We start from the raw sequence: 13,635 nt of genomic DNA on the forward strand, positions 1-13,635 counted from the left end.
TGTTAAAGTCTCAGACTAAGGCCAGCAGCAACCACCAGATATATGAGTAACTCAGCCTTCCAATGATTCCAGCTGAGGCCCCAGACACTGCGGGGCAGAGATAATCTGTCCCCCTACCCACTGTACTCCAAATTCCTTACAACAATGTTCCTGATTGCACACGCGTGCACATGCACACACACACATTGTTGGCGCCAATGAGTTTTAGGAGGATTTGGTTTGCAATTTTCAAGAAATTGATTAGAAAACCATAACAGGTCTACCCCACACAGTCAAGAGGGCCCACCCTACATAGTCAAGGTGGTCCATCTCTGTGTCTCCTGGCAATGAAGTCAATGTTTCTGTCCACCTTTGCTGGGCTCACACCCCTCGCTGCTGCTGACTGGTGGGCTAGTGCCATCTGAATACGTCTGATTCCAGTTGAGAATGGGAACAAGAAGCCAGCCTAATACCTGGCTACCCTAGACATAAACTCAACTGGGGAGCTACATGCATACCCTCAATGCTCACAAGATGTGGAGTTAGATCATGTACAGTGACAGGCAGCAGATCAACTGGGGAGCTACATGCATACCCTCAATGCTCACAAGATGTGGAGTTAGATCATGTACAGTGACAGGCAGCAGATCAACTGGGGAGCTACATGCATACCCTCAATGCTCACAAGACGTGGAGTTAGATCATGTATAGTGACAGGCAGCAGAGAGGAGACATGACTCGTCTGATTTGATGCAAAGAATTGATGCTTCTCTAAGAAAAAGGGGTCTGGGCTCACCTCTGTCTTGCACTCAGGGTCCTTGGCCTGCCGCCCGGGCATCAGTTTCATAGCTGAGGACAGGCTTCCACTCCACAAAGTAACTTTGCTGTGGTGTGCAACATTTGAACGACTTGCCAGTGTCTTCTTCTCAGATGCTGAGGGGAGAGAAGCAAAGAATGTTGGAAGTAAAGTGAGAACACACACTCTTTTCCTTTTTTTTTTCTTTGAGATGGAGTCTCGCTCTGTCACCAGGCTGGAGTGCAGTGGCACCATCTCAGCTCACTGCACTACTGGGTTCAAGCATGTGCCATCACTGCTGGCACATGCCACCATGCCCAGCTAATTTTTGTATTTTTAATAGAGACAGGGTTTCACCATGTTGGTCAGAATGGTCTCGATCTCTTGATCTTGTGATCCATCCTCCTCAGCCTCCCAAGTGCTGGGATTACAGGTGTGAGCCACCATGCCCAGTCACACAGACTATTTTCATAGCTAGCTTGGCTTTCAAAGGGCCAACCATGTCACAAGCCCCCAGTGGTTGCCTCCGAAAAGAGAAACAGCCCAGGCTACAAGCTCACACTGCCATCTCTGACTCTCCTTTGGCTAAGAAATACTGTGGCCTTTGAGGTCACCAGACTTAGCCTGAACTCCTAGCTCCATGGCTTGTTGACCCACAGTGAGATGTTGAGCAGGTTAGCTAAAGTTGCTGAGCTTCAGTTTTCTCATCCTGTGAAATGGGGATAACAGTATCTAATTGATGTGTCATGATTACATAAAATATGTGTTTAAAGAACCTGGAACACAGAAAGTGTTCAAAATATGATTACTGGCAAAAAGAGAGTCACTTGTAAGCTTTACAATTTATTTTACTATTTTATTCCACTGTATGTGCATGGATATGTGTATCCTGTTTTGTTTTACTTTTCTCTGAAATAGAATCTGACATTTTGACTTCAAATGTACATGAAAGTAGGTAGGTATTGCCATCATTTGAATGTGTGTTCCCTCCAAAATTCATGTCGAAACTTAATTCCAATTGTGGTGGTACTAAGAAGTGGGACCTTTTGAACAAGGTGATTAAAACATGAGGGTTCTACCCTCATAAATGAATTAGTGTCCTATAGAAGGGCTGACGGGCACCATCCCAGGCCCCTTTTGCCCTTTGTCTCTTCCGCTGTGGGAGAACATAGCATTTCTCCCTTCCAGAGGATACAGCGACAAGGTACCATCTTAGAACAGATGCCAGACACAGCCCTCAGCAGACACCAGATCCGCTGGCACCTTGATCTCGAACTTCCTAGTTTCCAGAACTGAGCAAATAGATTTCTATTATTTGTAAATGACTTAGTCAGTGGTATTTTGTTATAACAGCATAAATGGACAAAACAGGGGATGTATATACACGTTTGCCAGAACTAATTTAGAAAGCTGATTCGAAAGCCATTCTGAGCCACTGGACAGTCTGTGACAATATACATGGAAATAACTACCTCTTGAATCACTGTAAATTTTGTGATTCTGGAAAATGTATAAGCATAGGAGATGTAAGTTGAGAGCAGTGAGGGGCACTAATTAGTATTAGTGCCAAATACTAATATGGTAAACATGTTGAGTCACTAACAGAATGCAAGGGACATTAATATTTTGGGATGGAAACTTTTACTTTTTGAAGTGACAGGACATAAGGAACCTAAACTCAAGGTCATTGCATGACTTAGTGAAAGATTTCAAAGTTGGTATGTGAATATCAGGGTAGGACCTAGAACCTCAAGTTCCTGAGTCCAGGCAACAGACTCCACATGGGCCTTTTCCTCTAAGAAATTACTGGAATCTTCTTGCTTGGTTGGCACTTCTGGCCTTGCTTTCACCCAAGGTGACATGTGACATTCATTCTTTGTGAGGAAAGATTTCAGTGATATAAATCCCATCTACTTAAGGGATAAGACAGAGTCTAGGTAGAAAAGGCTCTGGGCCCTAAGTAGAATCTTGGGGGAGTCTGGTTCTCCAAGACCCAAGAGTTCCCATTCCCTGGAGCCTAGTGGACAGAGACCTAAGTAATGCTGCCAGGCCTTGAGCATCGTCTCCTCCCAGAGCGGTGTGACCTCTTCAATCTTCACTTCACTCTCTCCAGGTTTCACAGAGAGATCGATCTTGAAGGCGTCCTCCAGCGTCTGCTGCCTCTGTGCCACCAGCTGCTGCCAGAGAGTCTTCACTGTCTTCTGGATGTTGTGTTGGACTAGCAAAGAGAGAACATGGCACACTCAGGATGGCCCCGGGGACCCTCCCAGAGAAGGCTGGGAGATGGCTTTTACCCATGGGTGGTTTTACCCACACCCTTCTCACTTAAGGTCTTGGACATCATCCCAGTTTTGCAAGGTCTAGCCAGAAGCAATCAGTGCGGAGAGCCACAGCCTGACAATAATGCTGCCAACACCCATGTGAGCTGGCCTTCCTCTACCTCTGCCTGCCTGCCACCAAGTCCCACCTGCCTCACACGTCCAGGACTGGGAAATATCATTTATGAGTGCAGGGAGCCTTACTCCCTGCCCCTAATTCTGTTAGATACCAGAGGGACACCTGGTGTGAGCTCTGCGTAGTCAAAAACTCCACTCAAACAGCTCCTTCCAACCTTCCTTTACATGTTGACCTCTCAGGGGAATGGACACCAAGCTCAAGGCTGTCCTATGGTTTGAGGCTCAGGAAACAGCCAGTCCTCTTTCCTGGACCTTGCTTCTCACTACCCACCCATTTCCTGGAATCGTTTAGGTATAAGCAGATCTAACAAACCAACTGTGTCTGCTGTGCCCCACATCTGTAATCCCTGAACCATGCCTAAATTTCCTCTGATCTTGAAACAGTGAGTCCCCTCTCTGGTAACAGCCCCTGGAGATTGTTTTTCCCATCCTAAAGGGATGGACCGTGCCTAGCCCAGCTCTACCAGCTAAGTCCCAAAGTGTGTACATCCATGTTGTAATCAACACCATGTCCAACAAACTTTAAAGTTGCAAGTTTTTTGAGCATGGTAGCCACCTAACCAGAACACGGAGGTCCTGTGTGTACAATCTTTTTCTGAGACGAAGTTTTGCTCTTGTTGCCCAGACTGGAGTTCAGCAGTGTGATCTTGGCTCATTGCAACTGCTGCCTCCTGGTTTCAAGCAATTCTCCTGCCTCAGCCTCCTGAGTAGCTGCAATTATAGGCACCTTCACTATGCCCAGCTAATTATTTGTATTTTTAATAGAGATGGGATTTCACCATGATGATCAGGCTGGTTTTGAACTCCTGACCTTAGGTGATCCAGCCACCTCAGCCTCCCAAAGTGCTGGGGTTACAGGCATGAGCCACTGCGCGTGATACAAGATTGTTGTGTGTACAATCTTGTATCACAATATATCACAAGGTAAGTGGAACAGTCTGCAAACCAGACTCGCAGAAGGAGTGGCAGAGCTTCTGCTTCCTGGACCAAGAGAGCGCATAATCACTCAAACACACAGAACCGGCTGCTAGAAAAATAACTGCTAATCTCTTTAACTTGATTTGAGATTAGTAAATCCAAGATAAACTTCATTAGGCCAAAAGTCTTCTAGAGAGTAGTTGGTTTATTTACTCCCTTCTCATTTACTAGGGAATGAAGCTGAGCAGTAACTAGGCAATGGCTTGAACTAGGTGAGATAGGGTGTGACCGTTTTAATTTACAATAGAGTACCCTGGATTAAGCTTCTACTCAAACCAAGTCCCACAGAGCTTTCTCTTCACCTATATGTCCATTCATTCCTTTCCATTTCATTTCTAATATGCAAAGACCAATCCAATGTTACTTCCACCAGCTTGCCTTGCTATACTAATACATAATTACTCTGGGATTTCCTAAGTCTTCTTCTGGCTTTTTGAAAATGCCATTATAAGTATCTGCTTCCTTATTTTGGGAAGGATGAACTGAAGAATGCAACCCTAGTAGGTACCACTATCCACCCATCACCCCCTCCCATACACACACACACACACACACACACACACACACGCACACACACACAATGACAAATAAAATGTACCATCACTCAAACTTGGCATGTCCTCTCTTTTTTCTTTCGCTTCTTCATTTGGGGAAAGGAAGACTTGATGGTAAGTAGACAATCTAGGTTTGGGCTCCAATCCAAATCCTTCTGGGTAACTAGTAGATAAGAGATTTTTCACGAAAATCCTATAAACTCCAGTTTTCTTGAGGCCATTCCATTGTTCTTTATTACAAATAATCATCCTCCAATAATTCTCTATATCAATATGGAAAAATAACTTGTCTAATCAATTAAAGCAAACACTTTATAAGAAATTCCACAGTGCCCTTGTTTGGCACTGATTTCATGCTGTCTTGGATGGGGCCAGGGTCGGCTTCATGGGCATGCAACCTGTGCAGTTACACAGAGCCCTGCACTAAGAAGGCCCCGTTTTGGGGCTCTGCTGTCATCATCTTGAAACCTTGGGTATTTCTGGACACACGTCTCACACTTTAATTTTGCTGTAGGGCTCACCTATGACGTAGCCAGCTCTAAGTGGAGACATGGTGGTTTATACATTAGTTTCCCATGAACCATGTGTTCTGGGGCAGGGGTCCCTGTTGTATTAATATGCAAGTGGCCATTATGACACAAAACAGATAGACACTCAGTAAATGTTCATGGATTGAACTGACAATGACAAACATGAACAGGAAAATAACCTGATATATGAGAATGCCTATTGCTGAAATTTCTAGAACAAAGTCGATCTTGATAAATAGAGAGACTTGAGGAGGGTGTCCTCTCAAGCACATGACTCAGTTGTCATTCTGCTCCTCTTTACCTGTGCTTTCAGGGTGCATAAGGCCTAATTCCTGAAATGGGGAAAAGAAAAGAAAAGGAAAAAAGAAAAGAAAAGAAAAGAAAAGAAAAACCTCCCCAAATTAAACCACATACTGAAAATGGATTCTTTTCTTTAAACAAAGACAAGTGTCTCCTCTGGGCTAGGAGGGTTTCCCAGGGTTTCCCAAAGGGTTTTATGGGAAGTCAATGCCAGTGTTTTGCACTGTTCAATAGTCAACACTACAGGATGTGGGGGATTTTTTTTTAAGCGATCAAACATAATTTTTGTTAGGATGAATATAATGAAGAATAAGGACAAGAGCAAAGTGTGACATCCCATAGTCCTCTCTCCCTCTACACTTTCACAGCTGTATTCACATGAGAACATATTCACAGGCAGTATGATGCTGAGCTTCTGGAGAATGTGTTATATCCACACTGACACACACAGAAAGACAGAAAGTGAACATACAAAGGGAAATCTGACCTATTTCCAAACTTGGGAGTTCAGGAAAGGGACTTAAATAAGCTTAATTTAATAGCTTTTTAACTAGCACTTTTATGGATGTCATTTTATATTGTATGCATATGTAATTTTTTCTGAAAGCAAAATTATTCCTACATTGCATAATACAATATATTACATTTTTATTTTTTTCCACTCTAAGATTGCAATTACCTAATAATAATGTTTCTGGAATTTGGCTGCATTATAAAATCAATGTGTACATTTAATGTTGGCATTTGCTGCCTCAAAAATTAAATTAATGAGGCATCATACAATCTTAGAATTGTGAAACTAGGATAAATTATTATTTCTTAATGATTTTAGCTGCCATCACATGGACAGGGTTGGAGATGACTTACCAAGTTATCAAACATTTCACAAAATATGGAGGACCAGATAAACAAAAGGGTGATATCATTTATACAGATCTCAATCCTCAATCAAGTGCTGCTCTAAATCTCTCCTTTCTGCATGGACCACCAGCAGACAAGGAAAAAGGGGAAAGCTCTTACCTTCTCGCATGGAGCAGCAAAAGGCAATGCATGAGACACAGGAGGAAGCTGACGTTGGAATTGTAGGTGGCAAAGACAACATCCCAGTGCTCTTGCAGAAAGCCCAGGATGCTGAGAAGGCTGAGGCATTCAGAGAGGGACTGCTGGGGCTTGGACAGGCAATAAAGAATGACTTTATTTAAACTGCTGTATAAAGCACTGAGGACAGTGTCCCTTTGAGAAGAGCCAGTCTCAATGACCTGTGTCATTAAAAAAAAAAAACAGATATACACATGCTTGTTAGTGCTTTGCAATTTTAGATACAGATCCAGTTTACTACAAAAATAATATAATCAAAAAGTGACATGGCTTACTGCCCAAAGTAATTAACAGACTCAGTACAATTCCCATTAAACTACCATTGACATTCTTCAGAGTATTAGAGCAAATGATTTTAAAATTCATATGGAACCAAAAAAAGAGCTCATATAGCCAAGACAATCCTAAGCCAAAAGAACAAAGCTGGAGACATCATACTACCTGACTTCAAACAATACTACAAGGCTATAGTAACCAAATGATGTACTGTTTTTGTACAGTACTGATATAAAAACAGACACATAGACCAATAGAACAGAATAGAGAACTCAGAAATAAGACCACACATCTACAACCATCTGATCTTTGGCAAATCTGACAAAAACAAGCAATGGGGAAATAATTCTCTATTTAATAGATGGTGCTGGGAGAACTGGCTAGACATATGCAGAAAATTGAAACTGGACCCCTTCCTTATACCTTATATAAAAATTAACTCAAGATGGATTAAAGACTTAAATGTAACACCCAAAACTATAAAACCTCTAGAAGAAATTCTAGGCGATACCATTCAGGACATATGTATGGGCAAAGATTTCATGATCAAAACATCAAAAGCAATTGCAACAAAAGCAAAAATTGACAATGGGATCTAGTTAAACTAAAGAGCTTCTCCACAGCAAAAGAAACTATCATCAGAGCAAATATCAGGCAACCTAGAGAGTGGGAGAAAAATTTTGCAATCTACCCATCTAACAAAGGTCTAATATCCAGAACCTACAGGGAACTTACACACATTTACTTTAAAAAAAACCAAAAAACTCCATTAAAAACTGGGCAAAGGACATGAAGAGACACTTTTCCAAAGAAGATATTCATGTGGCCAACAAATATATGAAAAAAAATGCAACATCACTGATCATTAGAGAAATGCAAATCAAAGCCACAATGAGATACCATTTCATGCCAATCAGAATGGTGATTATTAAAAAGTCAAGAAACAACAGATGGGGTGAGGGTGCAGAGCAATAGGAATGCTTTTACACTGTTGGGAATGTGATTTGGTTCTACCATTGTGGAAGACAATGTGGTGATTCCTTAAAGATCTACATCTAGAAATACCTTTTGACCCACAACCCCATTACTGGGTATATACCCAAGGGAATAAAAACTATTCTGTTACAAAGATACACGCACATGAATGTTCATTGCAGCACTATTCACAAAGACGTGGAATCAACCCAAATGCCCATCAATGATACACTAGATAAAGAAAATGTGGCTTATATATACCAAGGAATACTATGCAGCCATAAAAAGGAATCAGATCATGTTCATTGCAGGGACATGGATGGAGATGGAAGCCATTATCCTCAGCAAACTAATGTAAGAACAGAAAACTAAACAACCCGTGTTCTCACTTATAAGTGTGAGCTGAACAATGAGAACACATGGACACAGGGAGGAAAACAACACATACTGGGGCATGTCGGTGGGTGTGGCGAGAGGGAGAGCATTAGGAAAAATAGCAAATTCATGCTCAGCTTAATACCTAGGTGACGGGTTGATAGGTGAAGCAAACCACCATGACACACATTTACCTATGTAACAAACCTGCACATCCTGCACATGTACCCCAGAACTTGAAATAAAAATAAAAGTAAAAGTGACATGGCTGGGTATGGCGGCTCACATCTGTAATGCTAGCACTTTGGGAGGCCAGTGTAAGAAGATCTCTTGAGGACAGGTGTTCAAGACCAGCCTGGGAAGCAACATAGTAACACTCTGTCTCTCTAAAAAGTTTTTAAAAATATTATCCAGGCAAGGTGGTACCTGTCTGTAGTCCTAGCTACTTGGGAGGCTGACATGGGCGGATTGCTTGAGCCCAGGATTTCGAGGCTGCAGTAAGCTAGGATCATGCCACTGCACTCCAACCTGGATGACAAGGCAGGACCTTGTCCTTTAAAAGAAAAATTAACATGACCTGAAATTCAAATAGGACTAGTTTCCTCTACTTTGGAGCCTCTATTTAAGGAAATGGTCAATCAAGGCTGTGCAGAATTTGGGCAAAAAGTTGTGTTAGAAAAAGTTAAAAGTTTATTAGAGTCATATTACGAAAAATAGATTCGGTGACCTGAGAGTTCTGAAATACTAGCAACGTGATTGTCATTCAATGTATGAGAACATGCTATTAGCAGTATTTAATTTAAAAAATAGATATTATAATTATTAATAGTTACCATAGAATTCTTACAGTATTCTAGAAGTATGGGATTACAGGTATGAGCCACTGCATCCAGCTGGAATCTGATTTTAACCTTCACAGAACTGACAAAGACTATTTCTCCTCTCTTGGAGAGACAGCCTACATGCCTGGCTAACTTTTGTATTTTTACTAGAGACAGGATTTCACCATCTTGCCCAGGCTGGTCTTGAACTCCTGACCTCGTGATTCACCTGCCTCGGCCTCCCAGAGTGCTGGGATTACAGGTGTGAGCCACTGCACCTGGCCAGAATTTGATTTTAACCCTCACAGATCTGACAAGGGCTATTTCTTCTCTCTTGGAGTTGTCACTGAAGAAGCCTCTGAATTTAAGTCTTTCCAAGTTTGCCAGGACCTGTGCATCAGAGAAGTAAAGATGGCTCTAGAAATTATGCAGAGGCCCAGTCCTGGGGTCTGTGGGTGACTCTGCAGTCAGAAGGGTGCTGAGAGCCAATTTCACTCTCTGTGAGATGTAAAGAGGAAGGAGAGTGGTCCTCTTGGGTTCTGCTGCAGAGGGCATGCCTAGGACTGCTGGCAGGAGTTGGTGGTAGATTCCAGCTTAGTAAGAGAAAGTTCTTTCCAAGAATCACAGACATACCCCTGGGAGGGACAACCTGAACTTTAGTGGGCTCTCCATCACAGGGAGGGTTTGAGCAAAGGTCGTATGGAGGTTTGTCAGGAAAAGTCTCTAGCTTGTAATGGGGCTGAGATCGAAAAAGGTCTCTTTCTATGCTAAAATGTTGAGATGGTATGATTCTCTCATGCACCTACATTCAACAGTGGCCCTACAGACATGCATTTGTACAGGTAGGTATATAGGTGTACCTGTTTATCTGGAAAGAAAGGGCACAAGCAAGAATAAAAACACAAGGTTAAAATAGATGCCTGCCTCCATTGCCGGAAGACACAAATATGACAGACAGAGTGAGCAGTAAAGAAGAAAATAAAATTGGTCTTGCAGAGACAAAGGCCTTTGTGGCCCTTTCTTAGCTGAGGAAGCAGAACAACAATTAAGGTCAACAATCATAATAAAAACTCAAAAGGGAGGAAGCAGAGTCTAGGAGTTTAGAGAGTTCAGGTGCAAGTGCAGGGACCTGTGGATTCCAATCCCTGGGACTGGGCTTGAGTGGCCTGAGGTGAGAGCCCTGTCAAGCGTGCAGTAGCCTCCAGGTATTACCTGGGCCTAAAGGGCCTCCCCTTTCCTCCCACCTGGCTCAGATTCTGCTCCAGGGAGGGAGGCAGATGCAGCAGGACCAACTGGATAACAGCCAGGAACACATCGTTCAGATCCACAGGGAATCCAGGTCAGTGAGCAGCTCTTACCACCATGATGTGCTCCAGGATGAAGAGGAGGATGTGCTTGGGGTCTGCTGAGAACATCCTGCTGTACAGCTTCTCCACTAGCTTCTGGGTGAAGCAGGAGATGTTGGTGAGTGAAGGGGCAGCAGTGGCTTCTGCACTTGGCTGAGGCTCTTTGCCATCTGTGGAGTGAGGGGACAGGCAGAGATGAGAGTCTAAACGGACTTCTCTCCGTGACAGTCTCCAAGTCCCTTGCAGTTACCAACTGCATCTTACGCACCTCTGTTTAACCCCACTGCACCAAAGGTGGAGTCTTGTACTGAGGAGGTGCCCAACACACACACATTAATCAAAATGAATAGATCTTGAGTAATCTGGTCAGTGATATAAACCAAGTGGTGAGAAGGCAAGTAAGGGGAAGCATTTCTTCCTGTGGCTTTAGGGAGGAGGATAGGGGAGAATGCACTGCCTGAGACACATGAGCAAGTATCGTGATGACTGGGGCCCTGCTGCTACACTGGGCAGAGGATAAAGCCATTCCATCAATATCCATCTATGCTCACCAACACAGCAGGCACTGTGCTCAGCCATGCGTGTGATGATCTCAGCTAACCCCTAGCACAACCCTGTGATTTCGCCACAACTATCACAAGTCCAGGCACCTGCCTGGACTCACATGACTGTCCAGCGGCAGAGCCAAGTCCAGAACTGGGGTTGCCAAGTCCACACTTCACCACCCTGCTACTCTCCCACATTCCAGTCTCTCCATGAGAAAGATCATGAAGTCAGGGTTTCTAAGTGGGAAGAAAGAAGTCCAGAGGAGGACTCATATCACTAGAAACCCCTGTGGCTTGGGAACCACAGAAAAGGCTTTTGTTTAAGCTTGTTGAAAAGGTACACTGCCCTGGAACCAAGGTTTTTGAATGAAGCTTCAATTTTAAGCTCTGAAGGGGCATGGCAGCATCTTCACCCAGGTTCATTGTTTAAGGAACATTGGCTGTGCACCTATTCTGTACCCAGGCAGAATGCTGAGGACAGAAGGTTAAATTCTAGCATCTTGGTTTCCCTCATGGGAAGAGGTTGCATTTCTACTGAGGCTACAGGAAAGCCAATTTTTGCTCAGAGGACAAAAGGACTTTCTGTCTGCAAGTGGCACAGCAATGACGGGGTGTCACGGAGAGTAGCAAGCACCCCTCCACTGGGCCCCAAAGCAGGGGCCAGTGAGTTCTTGTTGATGATGCCTGGAGGGACCGATGCCAGGTGGAGGCAGCATCCCACAGCTGGGGTTAGCCCCTGGCGGGCATGCTGGTGTCATCCCGACTGTCAGCAGCCTCGTGTCTTGAATGGAGAGGACCGAGTTGCCCCACTCACCTTTGAGAATCGCTGTGTCACCTCCACTTGTCTTGTGGAATATTTCCATGGTGGAAAGCAGGACCTCAGACTGGAAGTCTCGTTTCTGTTGGCTGGTGGCATGGTCTGGAGAAGCCTGGAAGCACCACCCAGGACTGAGACAACAGTCACAGGGCCATCGTGTTCACCCACCTCCCTAACCTGGCTGGGATACTTATGACACTCCTGCCACCAGTGTGAGCTGCTCACAACTACCGTTTCTCTGGGGCATCACCCTCTTCTGACTGAGCTGCCTCTTCCAGAAGGCAATGCCCATTTCCTGGGATGAGGAGGCAAGTTGGGGGAGCCCACGGCCCATGGTCACCTATCAGGTGCCGCAGGAGGGGCCAGCTCTGAGAGGAAGAGAGCACTCCAGAGCCCCCCTTAGGCCAGGCTCCAGCTGGGACCACTTCTGGGCTAGCTTCATCTCCTGCCCCTCTGCCTTCCTCCCTCCTTCTCCTGAGAACACATCCTCCCAACCCACTGGCCAGTAACTCACTTCCACAGAACTCCTGCCTCAGGCTCTGCTTCTAGGGACCTTGCGCTCACTCTTCTATCACCTGTTGCTCTTTGGGGGCCCGTGGTTCACAGATTCCCATTCACCCCCATCTCTGTGGTCCCCAGGCCCTCAGTCTCCCTGGGTGCATCCTGCTCTCACAGTGCCTGTATCCTTGCAGCCAAGAAAGCACATGGCCCAATGCCACCTTTTCCAACCCACCTCCAGAAGCACCTCCAGGAGCAGCCACCGCTTAGGGCTGGAGGTTCCAATCAGGAGCTCCCTCAAGAGGAGCTGCATGAACTCCCTCAGCTGCCTCCGGGCGGGATGTGCCCTGGCTGGAGTCTGGAGACCCTCCACTGTGCTGTCGCCTTCAGCCTTGGCCTCAGGACTGCTGGCGTTCCGGGTGGATTCAGCCCCAGGCCCCTCAAAGACAAGAGAACCCCAACATGAGTGGCCTTCCCTGCCTCAAGCTTTTTCCTACCACCCTGTGCCATGTGCTTGGCAGGATTATTGTCAAGCCCAGTGACATGTAGGGAAATTGAGGCTCCACAGAGGAAAGCCACTCTCCCAGGGTCCAGCTGCTCATAAGCTGGCCTGCTACAGTTCTAGGACATGAGATGCCCAGTGTTGCACAAAGAAGCTAAACCATAGAGAGAGTGTCATCTGCAGTGTTCATGATGAACCGCAGAATGTGCCAGGGGCAAGCTGCTTCATGTCTCGAAGCCACAGCTCCCCATCAGTTAAATAGAGACAATAAAAACCATCTGACACGGGATCTGTGATAATAACATGAGAGAATATGGACATGGCAAGGCCTGGCCCCTTGTAGATGGTCAGAGAGAGTTGGTACCCACCTTGTGATGGGGACCCCACCTCTACTTCCTGCCCAGGCTCTGCTGATGCCCACAGACAGGATCCTCAGTTGAGAACGGTGGAGAAGTGGGACTCCAAAGTTCTTTCCTTGAATTCCTGAAGTGCTCTGGCATTCACTCTCTCATTTTATATTTATAAAATGTTGGGAGATCAATGAGACAGGGGTTATTACCCCAGATACATCCAGGAGGACACAGAGATGCTGGAGGCCGAATGATGCGCCCAAGGACACATGGCCAGGGACTCCTGACTCCCGGCCCGTGAACTTCTCCTGTGCGTTCATCTGTTAGCACCTCCCTTTGCTCATTCATAAAATTAATGCAGCCGTTCTTAATTAAACCATAAAATGAATTTAATGGCACCTAGGGAGGTGGTGACTGCATTAATTAGCTCCATGCGGCC

The 13,635-nt window shown here is 45.1% G+C and overlaps 1 protein-coding gene across 5 annotated transcripts in view; it reads right to left on the bottom strand.

The window, feature by feature from the left end:
• Nucleotides 1–13,635, bottom strand: part of WDFY4 (WDFY family member 4) — a 285,801-nt gene that overhangs the window by 141,683 nt on the left and 130,483 nt on the right. For 4 of the 5 annotated variants that reach the window (XM_035267709.3, XM_078343959.1, XM_035267708.3 and 1 more), the window contains 7 exons: nt 12,580–12,783; nt 11,844–11,958; nt 10,497–10,654; nt 6,614–6,852; nt 4,808–4,926; nt 2,808–2,993; nt 776–912 (listed from right to left, as the gene is read on the bottom strand). In XM_035267709.3, coding sequence (XP_035123600.3) covers nt 776–912; nt 2,808–2,993; nt 4,808–4,926; nt 6,614–6,852; nt 10,497–10,654; nt 11,844–11,958; nt 12,580–12,783 — 1,158 coding nt within the window. Of the gene's footprint in view, nt 1–775; nt 913–2,807; nt 2,994–4,807; nt 4,927–6,613; nt 6,853–10,496; nt 10,655–11,843; nt 11,959–12,579; nt 12,784–13,635 lie in introns of those variants that run through there. The other variant, XR_013524374.1, reaches the window with a different exon arrangement.

Source organism: Callithrix jacchus, chromosome 12, assembly GCF_049354715.1.
Source record: "Callithrix jacchus isolate 240 chromosome 12, calJac240_pri, whole genome shotgun sequence".
NCBI classification, from domain to species: domain Eukaryota; kingdom Metazoa; phylum Chordata; class Mammalia; order Primates; family Cebidae; genus Callithrix; species Callithrix jacchus.